Below are 17,751 nucleotides of genomic sequence, written 5' to 3'. Positions count from 1 at the left end.
GCCTTGATCCTACCACCAACTCCTTATGGGGTAGGGCACAGGTTTCTGCTTGCAGAGATTCCGTTACAGAATCAGGGCTTAAAATTCTAGCTTTAAACTACATAGTATTTTGTTACTTGTGGCAGATCAGAAAATGCTCAACATGCTAATTTTTCTGATAATTCAAAAGCGTTTTTTTAGTGAGTTTTAATGCATTTACTCAAATCAGAAATTGTCTGCAAAAATAAAGCACTTCATAGTCATACAGTAAATCTAAACTTGCCATTTCTACTTCAAATTGAATCGATGCACCTTGTTCAAACTCTGTATGAAAATAAACCTTGATTTCTTTCATCTACACAGGGAAGACATCTAGGAAAATACAATTTTGTGCCAACAATTTTTTTTGTCATTAATTTTCTTCTTTTTGAAATTACACTGCCTATCCCTTAAAACATAGGGTCATTTTGTGCAAATTAGCCTCGGATTATACTGTAGCGAGTTCACAGCGTGATAGATAGTTCTCTGTCAGCACTTCCAAGGTCTGGCTTTTCTATTTTCAAAAGGTTTCAACTGGGATGCAATTTACATAAAGTGTCTTGGCCCAATCTTGCTTTAAATTTTTAAAAATAGTTTGGCCACTTTTTGTTTGCATACAGCAAAAGAAAACAGATTTTTTGGTTTGGTTTTCGGACTTCTGTTTGCTGTCCCTTAGCATGAAAAGTCTCTGGAGATAAACAAAACATAGCAGATTCTTTGTGCAGAATCTGGATTGAATATGGTGCTTTTTGAGATGTTAATAAGTAGTTACTTTCTTGCTGTGGTATATTCATTTTTTTGAAGTGACTGCTGCACATGTGCTTTAATTACTTTAAATTCCATTCAGCGTTCAAATCTGTCAGTATCAGTGATGGAGCTGTATTGTTCTGAGCTTTCTTCTAGTCTTAAATTGAGATAATATGAGCTCTGAAGGACGTTTGTTCTAAGTGTTGTGAACCAAATTCAGCTGCTGTTCCACTTATACCGTACCCAAACGTGACCATTGTCTGTGTTACAGTTGTGAATCTTAATGAAAGAATAGCATATGCACGATTCTCAGAGGCTATAATGGACACTGTATCAATTCAGGACTAATCCAGCCTTGATTAAAATATTCTTCATATTTCATGCTTTTCTGTCTAAACAAAAAAAAAGAAATTAAGACTCCATTGACTTCAGCTAAATTACTCTAGATTTATACTGGTGCATAGCCAATACCAGAATCTAGTCCAAAATCTATAACAGCGTTTAATAAAAAGACACTTCCCCCCGTGCTATAATACAGTGTTTTGTCCAGAACATTTGTTTGATACCTGTAAAATGAGCAGAGCATTTGAATATACTGTAAGAAACAATGCTACACTGGGTTGGGTTAGGCTAGGTCAGTCTAAGTCTACTCCATCTCTAATCTCTAATATCTAGAGTACAACAGAGAGTGAAATCTAAAGCATGCTTTATAGTCACTGCTGAATTCTGGGAGACCTAAACTAACACTTCTACTGAAGTACCAAGACGCAAAGGTACCAGACAAAATTTTTTTTATCTAAACTGTGAATTTCCTAGGAATCTGTTACAGTATGTAGTCCAGAGGATCTACTGTAGCTGTCAGTGGCCCAATTCATATTAACATAAATGAGAGTCACATGGCTAAATCTACATACAAATAATGAAATATGAAAACATATCCTAGACAAAGTGTGTCAAGTTGGGCAGTGCTGTAAAGTTTTACTGACTGTATGCAGTAATACTGTAACTAAGTGAATATATGAACATTTTTCTCTCTCTCTCCCATCCCCTCCCTCCCAAGGCTTGGAGTATCACTTATCACAGTTGGTTGACTTTTGTGTTATTGATCTGGTCCTGCACACTTTGGATGATTCGTGACCGAAGGAAATATGCTATGATCAGTTCACCTTTCATGGTTGTTTATGGAAATTTGCTGTTAACATTACAATATATATGGAGTATTGACCTAAATAATGATGAGCTTCCTAAAGTTTCAGGATTTTTAGAAAAGAAGGATCCTGGGGAATTAGCATCAAAGGTAAGTGTAGTTTACTTACAGACATCTGTAGTTTAAAGAACTAAACAATAATCACTAGCCATCAGTAAAAATTTCAGGTCCTTTGGTGTTTAATACAATGAATAATCCTGTTCAGCATGGGACTTACAGTACAGGATGAGTGGTTAAAAAATACAATAGCACAAAATTCCTTCTTGCCGGTAAATTAAATACTATAATGAATGTGTCAAATTTAGATAATTTTATAAAATAGTTCTCACCAGGGAGAAAATAGCATTAGTATTTGGCCCTATGAAAACAGAAGGAAAGGGAAGAGAAAAAACATGTACTTCGATTTGTTAAATACGAGATAAATTAAATAGAATTATGAGGCAGCTTTTGTTTTATGAAACCTGTTTGTACGTACACACACACACACACACACACAACCTATACATAAACACTATACATACACAAATTGTATACATTTTTATAAGTGCATTTCTGCTTTGTCATTAGCATCAGTCAGTACAGGTGAAAACTCAGTGCTGTAGTTGTACTTAAATAAAAGATTTCCATTCCCTTCTCTTTTTTCTGAATGAAGACTAATGTAGCAGACCTCAGTACAGTGGTTGTTCCCTCCTTTCTCCCTTTCATTTTTAGTTATTTTGTTGGCAGAATTTGTGTGTGGCAACACTTTATCACCCCACCTCTCACAGCCCATGACATTCTGTCTCAGCTATTCATGAACACTTTTGTTATGAACACATATTGCATGTGGAGTCTGGTGGAATTAAAAATTGCAAATCCAGACACTTGTAAGTATATGATAAAATCTGCTGACTTTAATGGGAGCAGAGTTTAGGCCAGCATTTTGAAAATTTCATGTGTAGCTCTTTTTCGCTTTTCAAGTTATCCACAAACACTTAGAAATATTAGATAAATGTACTGTGTGAAGAATAAAAAAATATTGTGAGAACACTTCTGGTCCAGATACTTTCAGGAATATTTCTCTGTGTTATTATTCATGACACTATGAACATTTGCTGTCCATAAACATTCTTATGAATAAAAAAATCATCTGAATGCTTCCGAACAAGTGAATAAAAAGGATTGTACGTTTTAGTGAGTGGAATCACTGGCTTTTATTCACCAGAATATTCATAGGTACCATTTTTGGTATATTAATGAACACCTGAGATGTCATGCCAGTTTAAGTATAAGAGCCTCACTATAAGAGCAGCGGAAAAAGATAATTGAACCTGTAATGTCAAATATTTTTTTAATTTGTGAAGAGTAGCTGAGTTCATTTGACTATCTAAAAACACACCAAATTTGTCTCTAAGAATAGAAGTGCCTAGGTCAGCAAGCTTTTTGAGCATGTGCCAAACTTTAAGCACATGAATAGTCTATTGAAGTTAATGGAACGACTCTCACACATAAAATTAGGCACATGCGCAAGTACTTATCAGAATTAATTCTTTAGTCATTCAGTTGAAGAAACATGAATTGGAATCACCTTAGATCACAAATGAAAGCATTTCTTGGTCTCAATTAATGAGGCTTTTTTTCACCCAGATATTTGCCCTGTCTTGAGACCAGTACATTTGGCAGATTATCTTTGAGGGAGGAAAGTGAGCACACAATAGAAGCTTCTTCATAGAGCACTCAAGAGGAGTTTCTCACAGAATGTGGATAGTTCGCCCAATTCCCTTATAACTGAGTGAACCACTTCCATCATGATACACTTGATTTCCATTTGAAGAGGTTCTGCACCTGTATTTCCTGCTTGGCAGTGCCCCTTGCCAAGCCATGACTGGATTTATAATGTATTTGAATGCTAGTGAGCATTCTATTATTTTTCCTATGGAAGGTAGTGCTAGTCTTGATAAGAGTGATTAAATAGTCAAGAGGTAAGTTCTGCAATTTCTCTTCATTGACTTTGTAAATCTCTCTTAAGAGATTTGGCTGCCTTGATATATTGCCAGCCCCTTTTCAATAATTTCAAAGATGAATTGCATTGTGGAATGTCATATTTAAAACTAACTGCTGTCAGGAAAGTGAAATTATTTTGTATATGGGATGATTTTAGTTACACCTATAAAACTAACTGAAGAACATCTGTTGGATTTGTTAGACTGGATAAAATGCACCCTGTGGATTTAAATAAAGATTCAGTGGAATAAAAGAGAAGTGAATGTACCATAATTTTCCCTGCATATATTTGTATGGGCTTTGAAGAGTGTGTACTGGCTTGAAAGGTAGAGCTGCATTGCACAGAGGCTGGCTGTCAGAGGCAGTATGAAAACACCTCTATATTCCACAGCTCCAAAAGCTAGTCTGGTACTGGCAGTGACTCCAAAGAGGACAGCAGCTGAGCAAAATAGAGCTCAGTCAGTGTAGGGGTAAATGCATGTTATCTGATGCTCAAGGTGGCATAGCAGTGGCCACTTCTCTGTGAATTTGCCCAGCACTCCTGGAGGATTAGGGCAGATCTTCAGCTGGTGTAAATTTATCATTAATTTCAGTGGACCTATGAAAATTTATCCCCAGTGAGGATCTGCCCCCATTGTGTCTGAGTCAGCACAATGCTTTTGAAAGTCACTTCTGATGATGTGGAACCTCTTGTTGCTACCTATTCTCATGGGCTTAGCTTAACAGCCATAAAATGGCCCTTCATGTGTGTGAAAGGTGCTGTGTTAATATGACCGGAGAATGAAGCCCTCTATTACCCCACAGAACAAAGAGATGGTGGTAGTAGCAGAGTAGGTTTCCTCCATGCTGATCTGCCAATATACTTTAACATTGATGTGAAGCATCCATCTCCAGAAGGGAGAGAGTAGTTCTGTTTCCATTACCCACCTCTCTTTGAGATACCATTTTGTGTCAGTTGTAATGGTTTTTGTGATGTATGTATTCTGCAAACTGGAATGAGGCTGCCAACTCGATTTACAGACACCACGAACAGCCACCTTGAGAAAAGAATTTTGTGTCACTGCCAATCTGGGCTGGATTCATACTAGTTGCTTTGAAATGATGGTCTATGTACCCCATTATCAGTTCCCTAAGTCATCCACTTACCCCAAGGATTTGTTTTCTGCTCTGTAACCCTGGATTACATCTAGCAGTACACAATGGAGGGAGATTCCACCCCCCCAATCAATAGCTTAAAAGTGTTGACCCAAACTCTCTGTGCATTTGCCATTCATGAAAGGGCTTCACTTATCTGTTACGTTTGTATGTTTAGCAGTTTTGATATTTATTTTCAGTATTTATTTTTAGCTAATCTGGTGCCTTTTCACTCCTTTAAAAACTGAGTTTCCCTGTCGTTATTATTTATTTCTCTTGTGATAGTGTTTAGACATCCCCTTCAGGGATTGGGGCCTGTGGAGATAGGCATTTTACATATACATGTCCCTTCCTCAAAGAGCTTACAGTGTAAATCAGGTTCATTTTTATGGTAAATTCATCAATTTGAGCTGAAATCAGTTGTTTTATTATAATATAATGGTGATGAAATGATGCAGGATCACTCACTCAACTTCTGGCCATTCAGTATTTTTGGAACATACGTGCTTCCTGCACCACTTCTCACACTACTGGTATGTGTCACGTGGAAGCAAGTGAGAACAAAGACTGTGATCACAATGTAAATTACATCCGAATGCACAAACAGGAAGGATATATCATTAAAAATCTCTTAAAAGGAACATTGTCATTTTTGTCAGTGTTTATAACCATTATCAATGGCTGAAAAACATAACAAGAAGTCATTGTTTTATCAGTTGCTTTCAGTTCACATGAAAAAGCAGAATCACTTTTTATTAGGGCTGTCAAGCAATTAAAAAAATTAATTGTGATTAATCACACAATTAATCGCGCTGTTAAACAATAATAGAATACCGTTTATATAAATATTTTTGATGTTTTCCACATTTTCAAACATATTGATTTCAATCACAACACAGAATACAAAGTGTACAGTGCTCACTTTATATTTTTTATTATAAATATTTGCACTCTAAAAATAAAAGAAATAGTATTTTTCAATTCACTTAAAACAAGTACTGTGTGCAATCTCTTTATAATGAAAGTAGAACTTATAAATTTATAGTTATGTACAAAAAATAATTGCATTCAAAAACAAAACAATGTAAAACTTTAGCGCTTACAAGTCCGCTCAGTCCTACTTCTTGTTCAATCAATTGCTCAGACAAACAGGTTTGTTTACATTTGAAGGAGATAATGCTGCCCGCTTCTTGTTTACAATGTCACCTGAAAGTAAGAACAGGCATTCGCATGGCACTGTTGTAGCCGGTTTAGCAAGATATGTACTTGCCAGATGCGCTAAATATTCATATGTCCCTTCATGCTTAAACCACCATTCCAGAGGATATACATCCATGCCGATGATAATGATCCAAAGCAGTGCAGACCAACACATGTTCATTTTCATCATCTGAGTCAGATGTCACCAGCAGAAGGTTCATTTTCTTTTTTGGTGGTTCGGGTTCTGTAGTTTCTGCGTCTAAGTGTTGCTCTTTTAAAACTTCTGAAAGCATGTTCCACACTCCATCCCTCTCAGATTTTGGAAAGCACTTCAGATTCTTAAATCATGGGTCGAGTGCTATTGCTATCTTTAGAACTCTTACATTGGTACCTTCTATGTGTTTTGTCAAATCTGCAGTGAAAGTGAACAACATGCTGGGTCATCATCTGAGACTGCTGTAACATGAAATATATGGCAGAATGCAGGTAAAACACAGAGCAGAAGACATACAATTCTCCCCCAAGGAGTTCAGTCACAAATTTAATTAACACATTATATTTTTAATGAGTGTCAACAGCATGGAAGTATGTTCTCTGGAATGGTGACCAAAGCATGAAGGGGCATACGAATGTTTAGCATATCTGGCATGAAAATACCTTGCATGCCAGCTACAAAAGTGCCATGTGAACATCTGTTCTCTCTTTCAGGTGACATTGTAAATAAGAAGCGAGCAGCATTATCTCCTGTAAATGTAAACAAACTTGTTTCTCTTAGCGGTTGGCTGCACAAGAAGTAGGACTGAGTGGACTTGTAGACTCTAAAGTTTTACGTTGTTTTGTTTTTGAGTGCAGTTATGTAACAAAAAAAATCTACATTTGTAAGTTGCACTTTCACAATAAAGAGATTGCACTATGGTACTTACATGAGGTGAATTAAAAAATACTATTTCTTTTATCATTTTTACAGTGCAAATATTTGTAATAAAAAATATAAAGTGAGCTCTGTACACTTTGTATTCTGTGTTGTAATTTAAATCAATATATTCGAAAATGTAGAAAACCTCCAAAATATTTAATGCATTTCAATTGGTATTCTATTATTTAACCATACGATTAATCACAATTAATTTTTTTTACTTAATCGTGTGAGTTAACTGTGATTAATTGACAGCCCTACTTTTTATATTACATCGTCAGCCTGGTTAGCAGCAGCAGCAACCCCACAGTAGAGTATACCAAATATTTGATTGTTTGTATGTCTCATTTAAAATTTTATTCTTGTTTTCTGTATAAAGTAATGAAATGAGGCTTGATCCTGAACCACTGAAATCCATGGGAGCATTGACTTCAGTGGATATAGGCTCAAGCCCATGATAAACAGGTGCCATTCTGTTTTCTGTGTTCTGGCTGGCTTTCAGTACTGACACTTGCTGAAGTTGGCAGTATAGAAAACACAAAAGTACACACTCTTTGTTTAAAATATTTATTTATTTATGTACCTGGTTATGGAATAATAGACTATCCTCTCCTAGCGCAAGGAATCAAAAGAGAAACTTATTAACAAAAGCCACAGAATAAAAAGTCAATTTCCTATCCAAACTGGATGACAGCTGCAAGTAAAATAAACTTGCTTTTAATGGAATAGGTTGCCTAAATGACCTAGCTTCCAGAAATGTGTTCTTTGGCAATGATGATATTGTTGCCAATTTTGCTGAATAGTGGAAAACAAAGGCATGAAAAACATTTCAAAATATCTGTTAACATTAGCAGGATCTAGGATGTACAATTAGTCTGTCTCTCTTGTTTTTGTTTTTATTTTTGCTTGCAGATCCTTTTCACGATTACTTTCTGGCTACTGCTTAGGCAACACCTCACAGAGCAGAAAGTGCTTCAGCTAAAAGAAACTTCTTTAGATGAGGTCAAAGTTGAAGATGAAGAAAATGAAGAAAAAGGTAAAAGAATATCAAGTTTGACTGCTTCAATGAATGTAGGAGGTTATGGTTACTTCTTTTCTTATTGCTAAAGTAACTGGAAAGTTGCATCTGCTATTGACTGAGTGCAAAACAATATGTTGCTAAATCCATGCACTATAAATTTCTCAGGGGACATAAGAAAATAGCTTTGAACTTGATAATATCAAACAAAATATATAAACTCTCTTTACAGTTGAACGACAGTAAATGATATGACGAAATAAATAACTTGAATGGGAAATACAGGAAAAACCTTCTATAGATGCACCACAATTGCACCCCCTCACACCCTAAAAAAGATCACTGTACACAAAATTTAACCATAAAAGGAGAAAGGCCTACATGGATAATGTCCATTGGGATTTCATTGGGAGCTGCACCTTTGTAACCAAGAGCAGAATTTGGCCTATAGGTTTCAGTGAGGTGTAGTTATTCTTGTTTTAAACTGATTTAAATCAGATCAGAATCAGGCCTGGGATGTGATGATCAGAGCCACGAGTCACTCCCTGAAATTGCCAGGCCCTGGCATTATTTATATGTGCAGATGCCTTTTGATGGCCCCCACTTCACACCCAGCATAGCAAGACTAGGAACAGGGATTTCTCCATACTGCTCCCATTAATGACACAGCAGTAACTTGCCCTTTTTTTCATGGTTTGATCACAATAGAGCAAGAGGGAGGGATAGTCATTCTTTTGAAATGCGGCATTTAACTCCCACCTGGTATGACACATCTATATGTTTTTTTAAGTTTTGTTGGTTGGTTGGTTTTAAACAGGAACCTCTGCTTTGAATTTCAAAGCTGTCTAATGTTTGTGGTTTTGGCCAAAACCACAATATTCCCTTTGGAATTTATGTCTCTGGATATCAAGGATACATTTTTTTCCAGTTTAACAATGTTTTTTGCCTGAAAATATAGGCATAACAGTATATATTTGCTTTGACTATGATCCAATACATAGCCTTCAGGCCATGGTTCTTGTCAAGGCTGATTCCCCACTCTGGCACTTTGAGTGCAGAAGGTGGGGGCCCGCAAGGATTTTAAAAATTAATACTGGCCACTCCAGGCTGGTATTAAACTCCAAAGGTCACAGCTTCTCTCTGACCTTGGATGGTAGATGCTGCCACCACCCAAATGCAGAAAACCCCTTTGAAACCAGAAAGGCACACTTGGGAATTCCTTCCTTTGGGGTATCCTCAAGCCCTTTCATCCCCCCAGCCCCCCAAACCCTTTGGGGAAGAGCTGAGGAAGAAAAACAAAGGAAATCAGCTGTTGCCACCAGCTAATTAGACAACATGCACAAACCTCTTAGGACACCAAAAATCCAGTCCTGTTCTTAAAAAAGGTAAATTTTGTTAAATACAAAATGAAAGAAAATACATCTGGAATTTAGGCTTTTGCCAGATTTAAAAAAACCACTTACAAAATTTAAACATCAAAAATAACCTTCTTGAGATCCATCTTAAAGGTTACAAGCAAAATGGAAAGCATTAGGGTTAGCACAGAGGAGTCCACAAGCCAATAAGAAATAAACAGAAATAAACCTAACCGCGTCTTCCTAGACGCTCCCTAATTTATTTACATATCTGGGGTTTCAGGTAAGCAATCTATAGGTATGATCTGATGGTTTTTCATACCTGGCTTTCAGCTTCTCACAGCATAACTGCTCCCTGTTCCCCTCTTTCCCGGAGAACCACAACACACAGACAAAGGGAAGTTTTTTCCCAATCTTAAAAAGTTCTAGGCTTCCCATTGGCTCTTTTGGTCAGGTGCCCAGTCCTTTCCTTTTACCTATGGGCTTGTTAACCCTTTACAGGTAAAACAAGTAGAGAGCAACCACCAAGAGGGATTCCACAGCCAACTGGCTGGCTGGGTCCACAAAAGGGAGCTATCCCTGCTCTCATTTATCACAGTTCTCCACTATGTCTGAGTGCAGCTTGGGCAAAGTGGGGAGCGGTAATCACAGGGAATTGCTGTGGCTTCCTCACCTTTTGGCCACCCTGCCCCAGTGGAAGTCCAAGCAAATTAAGCTACAGACCTTATGCCCAGTGAACGATCATGGAGCTCTGCCACAGCATGCCTTCTCCTGTCCCAACCCACCTTCCAGAATGCCCCTGAAAAGTCTCTTCCCCTTATGGTGGCAGTGAAGGCTAGTGGCTTACAAGGTGACATAGAGGGAATATTCTACTCGCAGGAATTTGAGGGAATACTCTACTGGCTATCTCCAGCTGTTTTAAAGACACTTTGTGCTGCTTACTCAGCACAAAGTGACCTTAGTGGACCAGAGAATCTGGCCCTCTGATTTTTGAAAGGGGTGGAAGAGTGAGTACATTTACCAACTAGGCACCTGGGCATAGGAGTTTGGTCATGGAGACACTACTGTCAACTTGTAGAGGAGGAAAATAACATATTTTAGAAGGAAATGCATGACCAAAATTCTCTGGAGCCTTCTGGTGAATTTTCTCCCTCAATCAGAAGCAGAGGTTATAAAGTCAATTCAGACATGTATCTAAATGTAATCTAAGCTTCCATGTCCTGCATAAAGCTTTTATGCTTTACCTCATTTACAATTACAAGGAAAGATCCTATAAAGGAAAGATCCTGTAAAAATAGGTTGGGGGTGATGCAACTTGATTTGTGTCTTTGCAGAAGAGGAATTGCAAGAAGGGGAAGTGACAGAGGAAGCAGATGAAGAAGATGAGGATGAACAGGACATTATGAAAGTCCTGGGAAACTTGGTGATGGCTATGTTCATTAAGTACTGGATTTATGTCTGCGGAGGAATGTTCTTCTTTGTCAGCTTTGAGGGCAGAATTGTCATGTACAAAATCATCTATATGATGCTCTTCCTCTTCTGTGTGGCCCTGTACCAGGTAAATGAGAGCAATACTAAGCAAAATTCTTCCTTTGGTTGCACTGCTGCATCCTCTTGACTCAGCACCAGTGGAACTGAGAACAACATTTAATAACTTAATCCACTGTGTATTCTTTCTTTCACTAGTTCTCAACAGCTTAGACCATTTGAAGAGTTTTGATTCTCTGAAACCTCAATAGATCGGCTGATGGGAGAGAGAAGCAAAGTTTTAAAAGTTGTAGTTTGGATAAGCACCCAAACATATGAATGCTTAGCTGAACGAGAACCCAGACTCTGTGGTGATGGGCACCCTAGAACTAAATTAGTAAAAAATATTAATAATCAACCACTCAAAACCTTTTGAGCCTGAAGAATTGTTCTGGGTAACTTATGAGGACAGGTTGTTTCATGAGATTTCTGACTTTTTTTCCTTCCGATCCTGGCTGGAACTTGGAAGAATAGAGCTTACATAAACATGAGGGGGAAAATGAAAAAAGTTAACTTAAAATGGATCAAGTTGGGGTTTGTTTAGAATTTTGGACTAAGATTCACCATGGTTGTTTTATCGAGGCCAGTTTAACCATCCCTAGCTGAATTTAGGAATACTATTGATCTTTACATTAGAACTGCATGACTTCATGTTTGATTGCTGATGACGGCCACTTTTCCATTGCTTAGCTGTAGACCACAAAATAAACAATACTATGATACTACAAAGACTGGTTCTCCCTTTGCTACCTGGACATGTCTCTGATAAGTAACAATGAGAGTTAAGCCTCCATGTCAAGAATAAAAAATGGTGTTAGTTTAGAGGGGAGGGTTATAGTTTTATAGAGATCTGCCTGCACAAGAGTATAGTTTGGTGGATTCTTCTGCTTTGGATCTATTTGCCTTACCATCTTCAATGGCTGGTTCCCAGGTGCACTATGAATGGTGGAGGCGAATCCTAAAATATTTTTGGATGTCAGTGGTTGTTTACACTATGCTGGTGCTTATCTTCATCTATACATATCAATTTGAATCATTTCCTGGCTTGTGGATGAACATGACAGGGCTAGATGAAAAAAAGTGAGTATTTTCATTTTACTTAGACTTATTGTACACAAGCAGATGCGTAGTGATTTTTTTTCATACTGTTACAAAGACTTTATATAGGTCTGTGTAAAACTCCCTATTTTGCTTTGCAGATTTTCATAGTAAAAAAGCTGAGATTTTCACCAATATTTGTAAACAATTTGCAAACCTGGACTCACATTAATTTTGACATGAGAGAAATGGTGATGTTTTGCACTCTTTGATCTCCTTCCTCCACTTCCTTATTATTATGGAAAAAATGTCAGGAAACCTTCTCCAACCATGACTGGCTTTGGGGGGTTTTGCTGCCCCATGCACACAAGCAAATATGTGCCCCTACACCTCTGCTGTCACCCCCACAAAAATGTCACTGAACATTTTGCTGTCCCTGCTATTTGGTTGCCCTAGATGACCACCTCTTTCTGACTACCAGTCCTAATTTCTGACCACCCTAATTCTGACTACACAGTGGATAAATGGAGGTGTCCTGCGAAACATTTTTTGCTTTTCCCTAATCATTCTCCTAAAGGCATAACCCTTCCTTAAAAGATAGACTTAAAGGCTGTAACAAAAACAAAACAAAAAATAAAAAATAAAAACACAAAACACAAAACAAAATCTTCTGAAACAGCAGATATATGCCAAATCTGCCATCTTATATAGGATCCCAGTAAACTGTTTTGTAGAAGCAGAACAAACCTCTTTTACTGCTTTCTATTGCCAACAATATTGTAACAATGTAGTTGTTGGCTTGGAGCTGGAAAAGCTGGCTCTGAAATACTACACTGAAAACATTTGATATAAGAAAGAAATTAAATCTACAAATGTTGTGGCAGTGGTAATTTATTTAATAGTGCTTATTTAGTGTGACTCATATCTTTAAAGGGTTAAGTGGCAAGGTAAGGTACTGTACATTTGCATTGTTCTTATCTTTTGTTCGGAAAAATGAAAAGATAAAAGATACATAGCAAGTACAATCTTACTTACTGTGCCATTTTGTGACTATTCACCTAATGTGATATGGGAGAAATATTGCAAAATTCATTTTGAACAGGTGACTTAGTGACTTGTTTTATTTTTCAGACTAGAGGATCTCGGTTTAAAACAGTTTTCTGTGGCTGAGCTGTTCACACGTATCTTTATTCCAACCTCTTTCTTATTGGTGTGTATATTACACCTTCATTACTTCCATGACCATTTCCTCCAGCTCACTGACTTAAAAGCTGTAACCAGCAAACAGGACAGCACTATTTACAGGTAAACAAGCAAAGTAAACAAAGCTACCAGTTGTCCATAATATAGTACTCTTTTCTACTGTTCTCTAACAATTTACTTTGCAGGAAATGTTATTTGCCTTTTTATAACCCACTGATTAGCGCCCCCTTCCCACCCAGCCTCCCTCCCCCCCCCCCCCCCCCCCACATATGCACGCACACACATAGTTAGGTTTAGACTTTGGGGTAGATTTTCAGAGTACAAAAGACACTTATGTCACCTAACACCCGTTGACTTTCAGTGGGCATTAGGTGCCACATGTGCTTTTTAAGAACCCTGACAAGAATAGGGAAGATTTTCAAAGTGACTGTTGATTTTGACAGGTTTCAGAGGAACAGCCGTGTTAGTCTGTATTCGCAAAAAGAAAAGGAGTACTTGTGGCACCTTAGAGACTAACCAATTTATTTGAGCATGAGCTTTCGTGAGCTACAGCTCACTTCATCAGATGTATACCGTGGAAACTGCAGCAGACTTTATATACACACAGAGAATATGAAACAATACCTCCTCCCACCCCACTGTCAGCTATTACCAGCAGGACAGTGGGGTGGGAGGAGGTATTGTTTCATATTCTCTGTGTGTATATAAAGTCTGCTGCAGTTTCCACGGTATACATCTGATGAAGTGAGCTGTAGCTCACGAAAGCTCATGCTCAAATAAATTGGTTAGTCTCTAAGGTGCCACAAGTACTCCTTTTCTTTTTGTTGATTTTGAGTACCCAATATTTGAGTGCCCACATTGAGACAAGTTCAAGAGGTCTGCATTTTGGAAAGTGCTGCGCAGCTGCCCTGTGAAAATCAGGCCCCTTTATTAAGGTGTCTCATACTGAGCTCTCACAAATTAAACCACTAGGCACTTTTGAAAATCTTGGCCTTTATACTGTGCCAGCTCGCTAGACTATTAAGCAAACTCATCAAAATGTCTAACAGAGTATTGTGATTCTCGCAGCCCTTCCACCTTATTCACTGTTATACACTTAAAGATTTTTCTGCACAAAAGCAAATTTGTGCTTCCATCATGTTTACAAAAGAATAGGAGATAAAAATGGGTTTCTTTTAGAAATGGATTTGACTGTTGTTTTTGTGAAGTAGCAAAGTGCTTTAGATTGTTAATTTGAAGTAAAACGTTTGCATTCTAAATATAACATGTAGTGATGTGTGACACAATGACATTTTTATGGTCATGAACTTGGGAAGACTGCACTGTGCCATAAATGAACTATGGGGCAATACCAATTTACACCAGCTGAGAATTTGGCCCAATTTGTTTAATGGCTTGAAATTTAGGAAATAAAGGAATGTCTCTGGTAATCATAATCAGATATCTGGTTTATACCTATGTTTATATATGTTTATACCTAACTGTACAGCATACTGTGACAGGGTCGGGCCAGATGGCTATAGGAGAGTAATAGAAGACAGATATATTAGCCCCAGGCTAAGTAGGTCCCTTTTCCCTGGATAAGGTAACAGGGGAGGTTTCAGAACAATCAGGAACCTTCTGGAGACAATTAAGACAGGCTGATTAGAACACCTGCAGCCAATCAAGAAGCTGCTAGAATCAATTAAGGCAGGCTAATCAGGGCACGTGGGTTTTAAAAAGGAGCTCACTTCAGTTTGTGGTTTGTGAGGAGCTGGGAGCAAGAGGCACTAGGAGCTGAGAGTGAGAACGTGGACTGTTGGAGGACTGAGGAGTACAAGCATTATCAGACACCAGGAGGAAGGTCCTATGGTGAGGATAAAGAAGGTGTTGGGAGGAGGCCATGGGGAAGTAGCCCAGGGAGTTGTAGCTGTCACACAGCTGTTCCAGGAGGCACTCTAGACAGCGGCATTCCACAGGGCCCTGGGCTGGAACCCGGAGTAGAGGGTGGGCCCGGGTTCCCCCAAATTGTCCCAACTCCTGGTCAGACACAGGAGGAGTCGACCTGGACTGTGGGTTCAGAAAAACGGCCAAGCTGAGGGCTGCTGTGAAGCTCCAAGGCGAGCAAATCCGCCAATAAGCGCAAGACCCACCAAGGTAGAGCAGGAACTTTGTCACAATACATATGCAGTAGAATATAGGTATGTTTGTGTTCTTATTCAGCATTGTATTTAGTATAAGCTCTATTTTTTGAATATGCGTGTGCATAATTCTTGAGTATATATTTTAAATGGACTGTAAAAAATTGTTGATAAATTCCTAACAATCTTTTCTTTATTTGCTTTTCCAAACATATTTCTCTTTTTCATTTTTTTTTTATGTTAGCAAAGTAATAAATCACATGTTAAATTCAAGGCTCTCTTGAGAGAATCTGTGTGTGAACCTTCTTTTGTGCTGCAAATTCTTTGTTCAGTAAAAGATGCATGATATTCAATTAAAAGAACTTTTCCTTACCATGCAACTGTGCACCTGAATCTGGGCCCAGTTTGATGATTGCATTTGAGCAGTGGTGTAACTTGGGCTGAGGGATTGCCATTTGGGAGGCATAGTATAGCATATGGTAACTACACACATTTTACTGTAGATTGAGCACTTTGCAGTGTTCAGTAACAAAGCAGCAGCTTCCAACATGCATTCCAAAGGCACAATATGAGACAACTGCCTGACACAGTTCCAGTCCTTCAGATGCACTCATGCTGCAACATCTTCTCCCTGCAAAACAGCTGTCTTTGCATCCTCTGTTATTGTTGTCATTACCCATACATAGGGACAGAGGATATAAAATACTGTCCATCTTCAAATGCTGACATGAAGAAAACTGATGTAATTGCCCAAAGTGAGGAGCCAGTGGTACAATGGACACTAAGTGTCTTGTTGAAAACAGAACAATCAAAGTTAGAAAATACCAATATTAGAAAAAAAGTAAACAGGAAGGTGACTGTGTGTAGATTTTCATTTTAAGCCAATGAAAATATCCTTATGCTCTAGGCCCCCCGGGTCTAACGACTCTGATAGTAGAAGTTGATGTATTAGTTGCAGTCAGCATTTTAGGACTTTGTTTTATTTAAAATGGTAAAGAAAGAATATCTATTGTTACATTATCTTTCGTTCCATGCTAATGCAACACAGTTTTTATGTCATACAGCTAGCTGTGGGACTGGATGGTGAGCAACTGTTATACTAGGAGCTAGAGATTTTTACAACTGTTTTCTAAAAGTGACAACGTTTACTTTTTTTACAGTATTTTGAAACCCATAATTGTCACATATATCATATTTGTTCTTCATCAGTGACTTTCACAGCAAGCCTTTCCTATTTGCAAATCAAAATAAATTTTCTCCTTTTTACTATATAATTAACACAAACACAACCTGACATTTGAAAATCGAGCTGTTTTCCTCCTCCTTGACACAGTGTGTTGTCAACTGACACCTGGCACTGACACCACCTGAAAGGCTTCTGGAACCAGAATTCAGCTATCAATTCTTTTCATGGTACATGAAGCAGAATAAGATGCATCTTGATTTGGCACAGCTACCAATACTGGTCTGGCAGTGCTGTCAGCAGTAAAAACCTGGTTGTGCAGAAAATTAAGAGGTTATGTGATTCAGAAAATCTATTAAAAGTAGTTATGTACAAAGCAAGGTCTAGCTTTTATAAAGCCATCAAAGCAACGTGCAGTTATTCATTTCATTTCATTTTAAAAGATCTGGTGACTTAGCACCACATTTATTGTGCCTGCTATTTATGTTTTTTTCTACTTCTGTTAATTTTATCTGTGTTATATCAACTGATTTCTACAGAAAGACAAACCTTTATCTTCAGTATGTGGACAACACTGGAGATTTAGTCATTTTCATAGAGAAACTGTTAATTAGATATTAAGCCCCAATTCATGAAAACACTTACACACGTGCTTTAATTCCCATGGTAGTCAATGGGATTTAGGAACACATTTAAAGTTAAACCCTCTATTAAATTCTGTCCTGAACAAGAATGCTTTCCTGAACTGAGGCCTTAGTCTGAAACTAAGATTCACTGAAATCACCGGGATTATTTTGTGGAGTAAGGTACTACTCAAACATGATTAAAGATGTCACAATGAATGTCTGAGGAAGTTTCTACCGGAAGGAAGGGTGGTAGAACCTGGCACAATGGAATTAACTCATGGATATGTCTCAAGGTGGCAGAATTGGGCTGTTGAATACTATATTCAAGTGAGAGGAAGAGTGATCCAGTGGTTACGGCGCTTATTTGGGATCCAGGTTCCCAAATTCCCTGCTCTGTGACCTCGGGCAAACTACTTAATCTCTCTATGCCAACATTTCTTATTTATAAAATGGAGAGAATGGTACTTTCCTAGCCC

The 17,751-nt window shown here is 38.0% G+C and overlaps 1 protein-coding gene across 4 annotated transcripts in view; it reads left to right on the top strand.

Moving 5' to 3' along the window:
- Positions 1-17,751, top strand: part of PIEZO2 (piezo type mechanosensitive ion channel component 2) — a 465,759-nt gene that overhangs the window by 343,933 nt on the left and 104,075 nt on the right. For all 4 annotated transcript variants that reach the window (XM_075125316.1, XM_075125317.1, XM_075125315.1 and 1 more), the window contains 5 exons: positions 1,826-2,062; positions 8,118-8,241; positions 10,913-11,136; positions 12,037-12,185; positions 13,275-13,448. In XM_075125316.1, the coding sequence (XP_074981417.1) occupies positions 1,826-2,062; positions 8,118-8,241; positions 10,913-11,136; positions 12,037-12,185; positions 13,275-13,448 (908 nt within the window). The remainder of the gene's footprint in view (positions 1-1,825; positions 2,063-8,117; positions 8,242-10,912; positions 11,137-12,036; positions 12,186-13,274; positions 13,449-17,751) is intronic.

Source organism: Caretta caretta, chromosome 2, assembly GCF_965140235.1.
Source record: "Caretta caretta isolate rCarCar2 chromosome 2, rCarCar1.hap1, whole genome shotgun sequence".
Taxonomy (NCBI): Eukaryota; Metazoa; Chordata; order Testudines; family Cheloniidae; genus Caretta; species Caretta caretta.
This window is presented reverse-complemented; position numbering and strand designations above follow the sequence as displayed.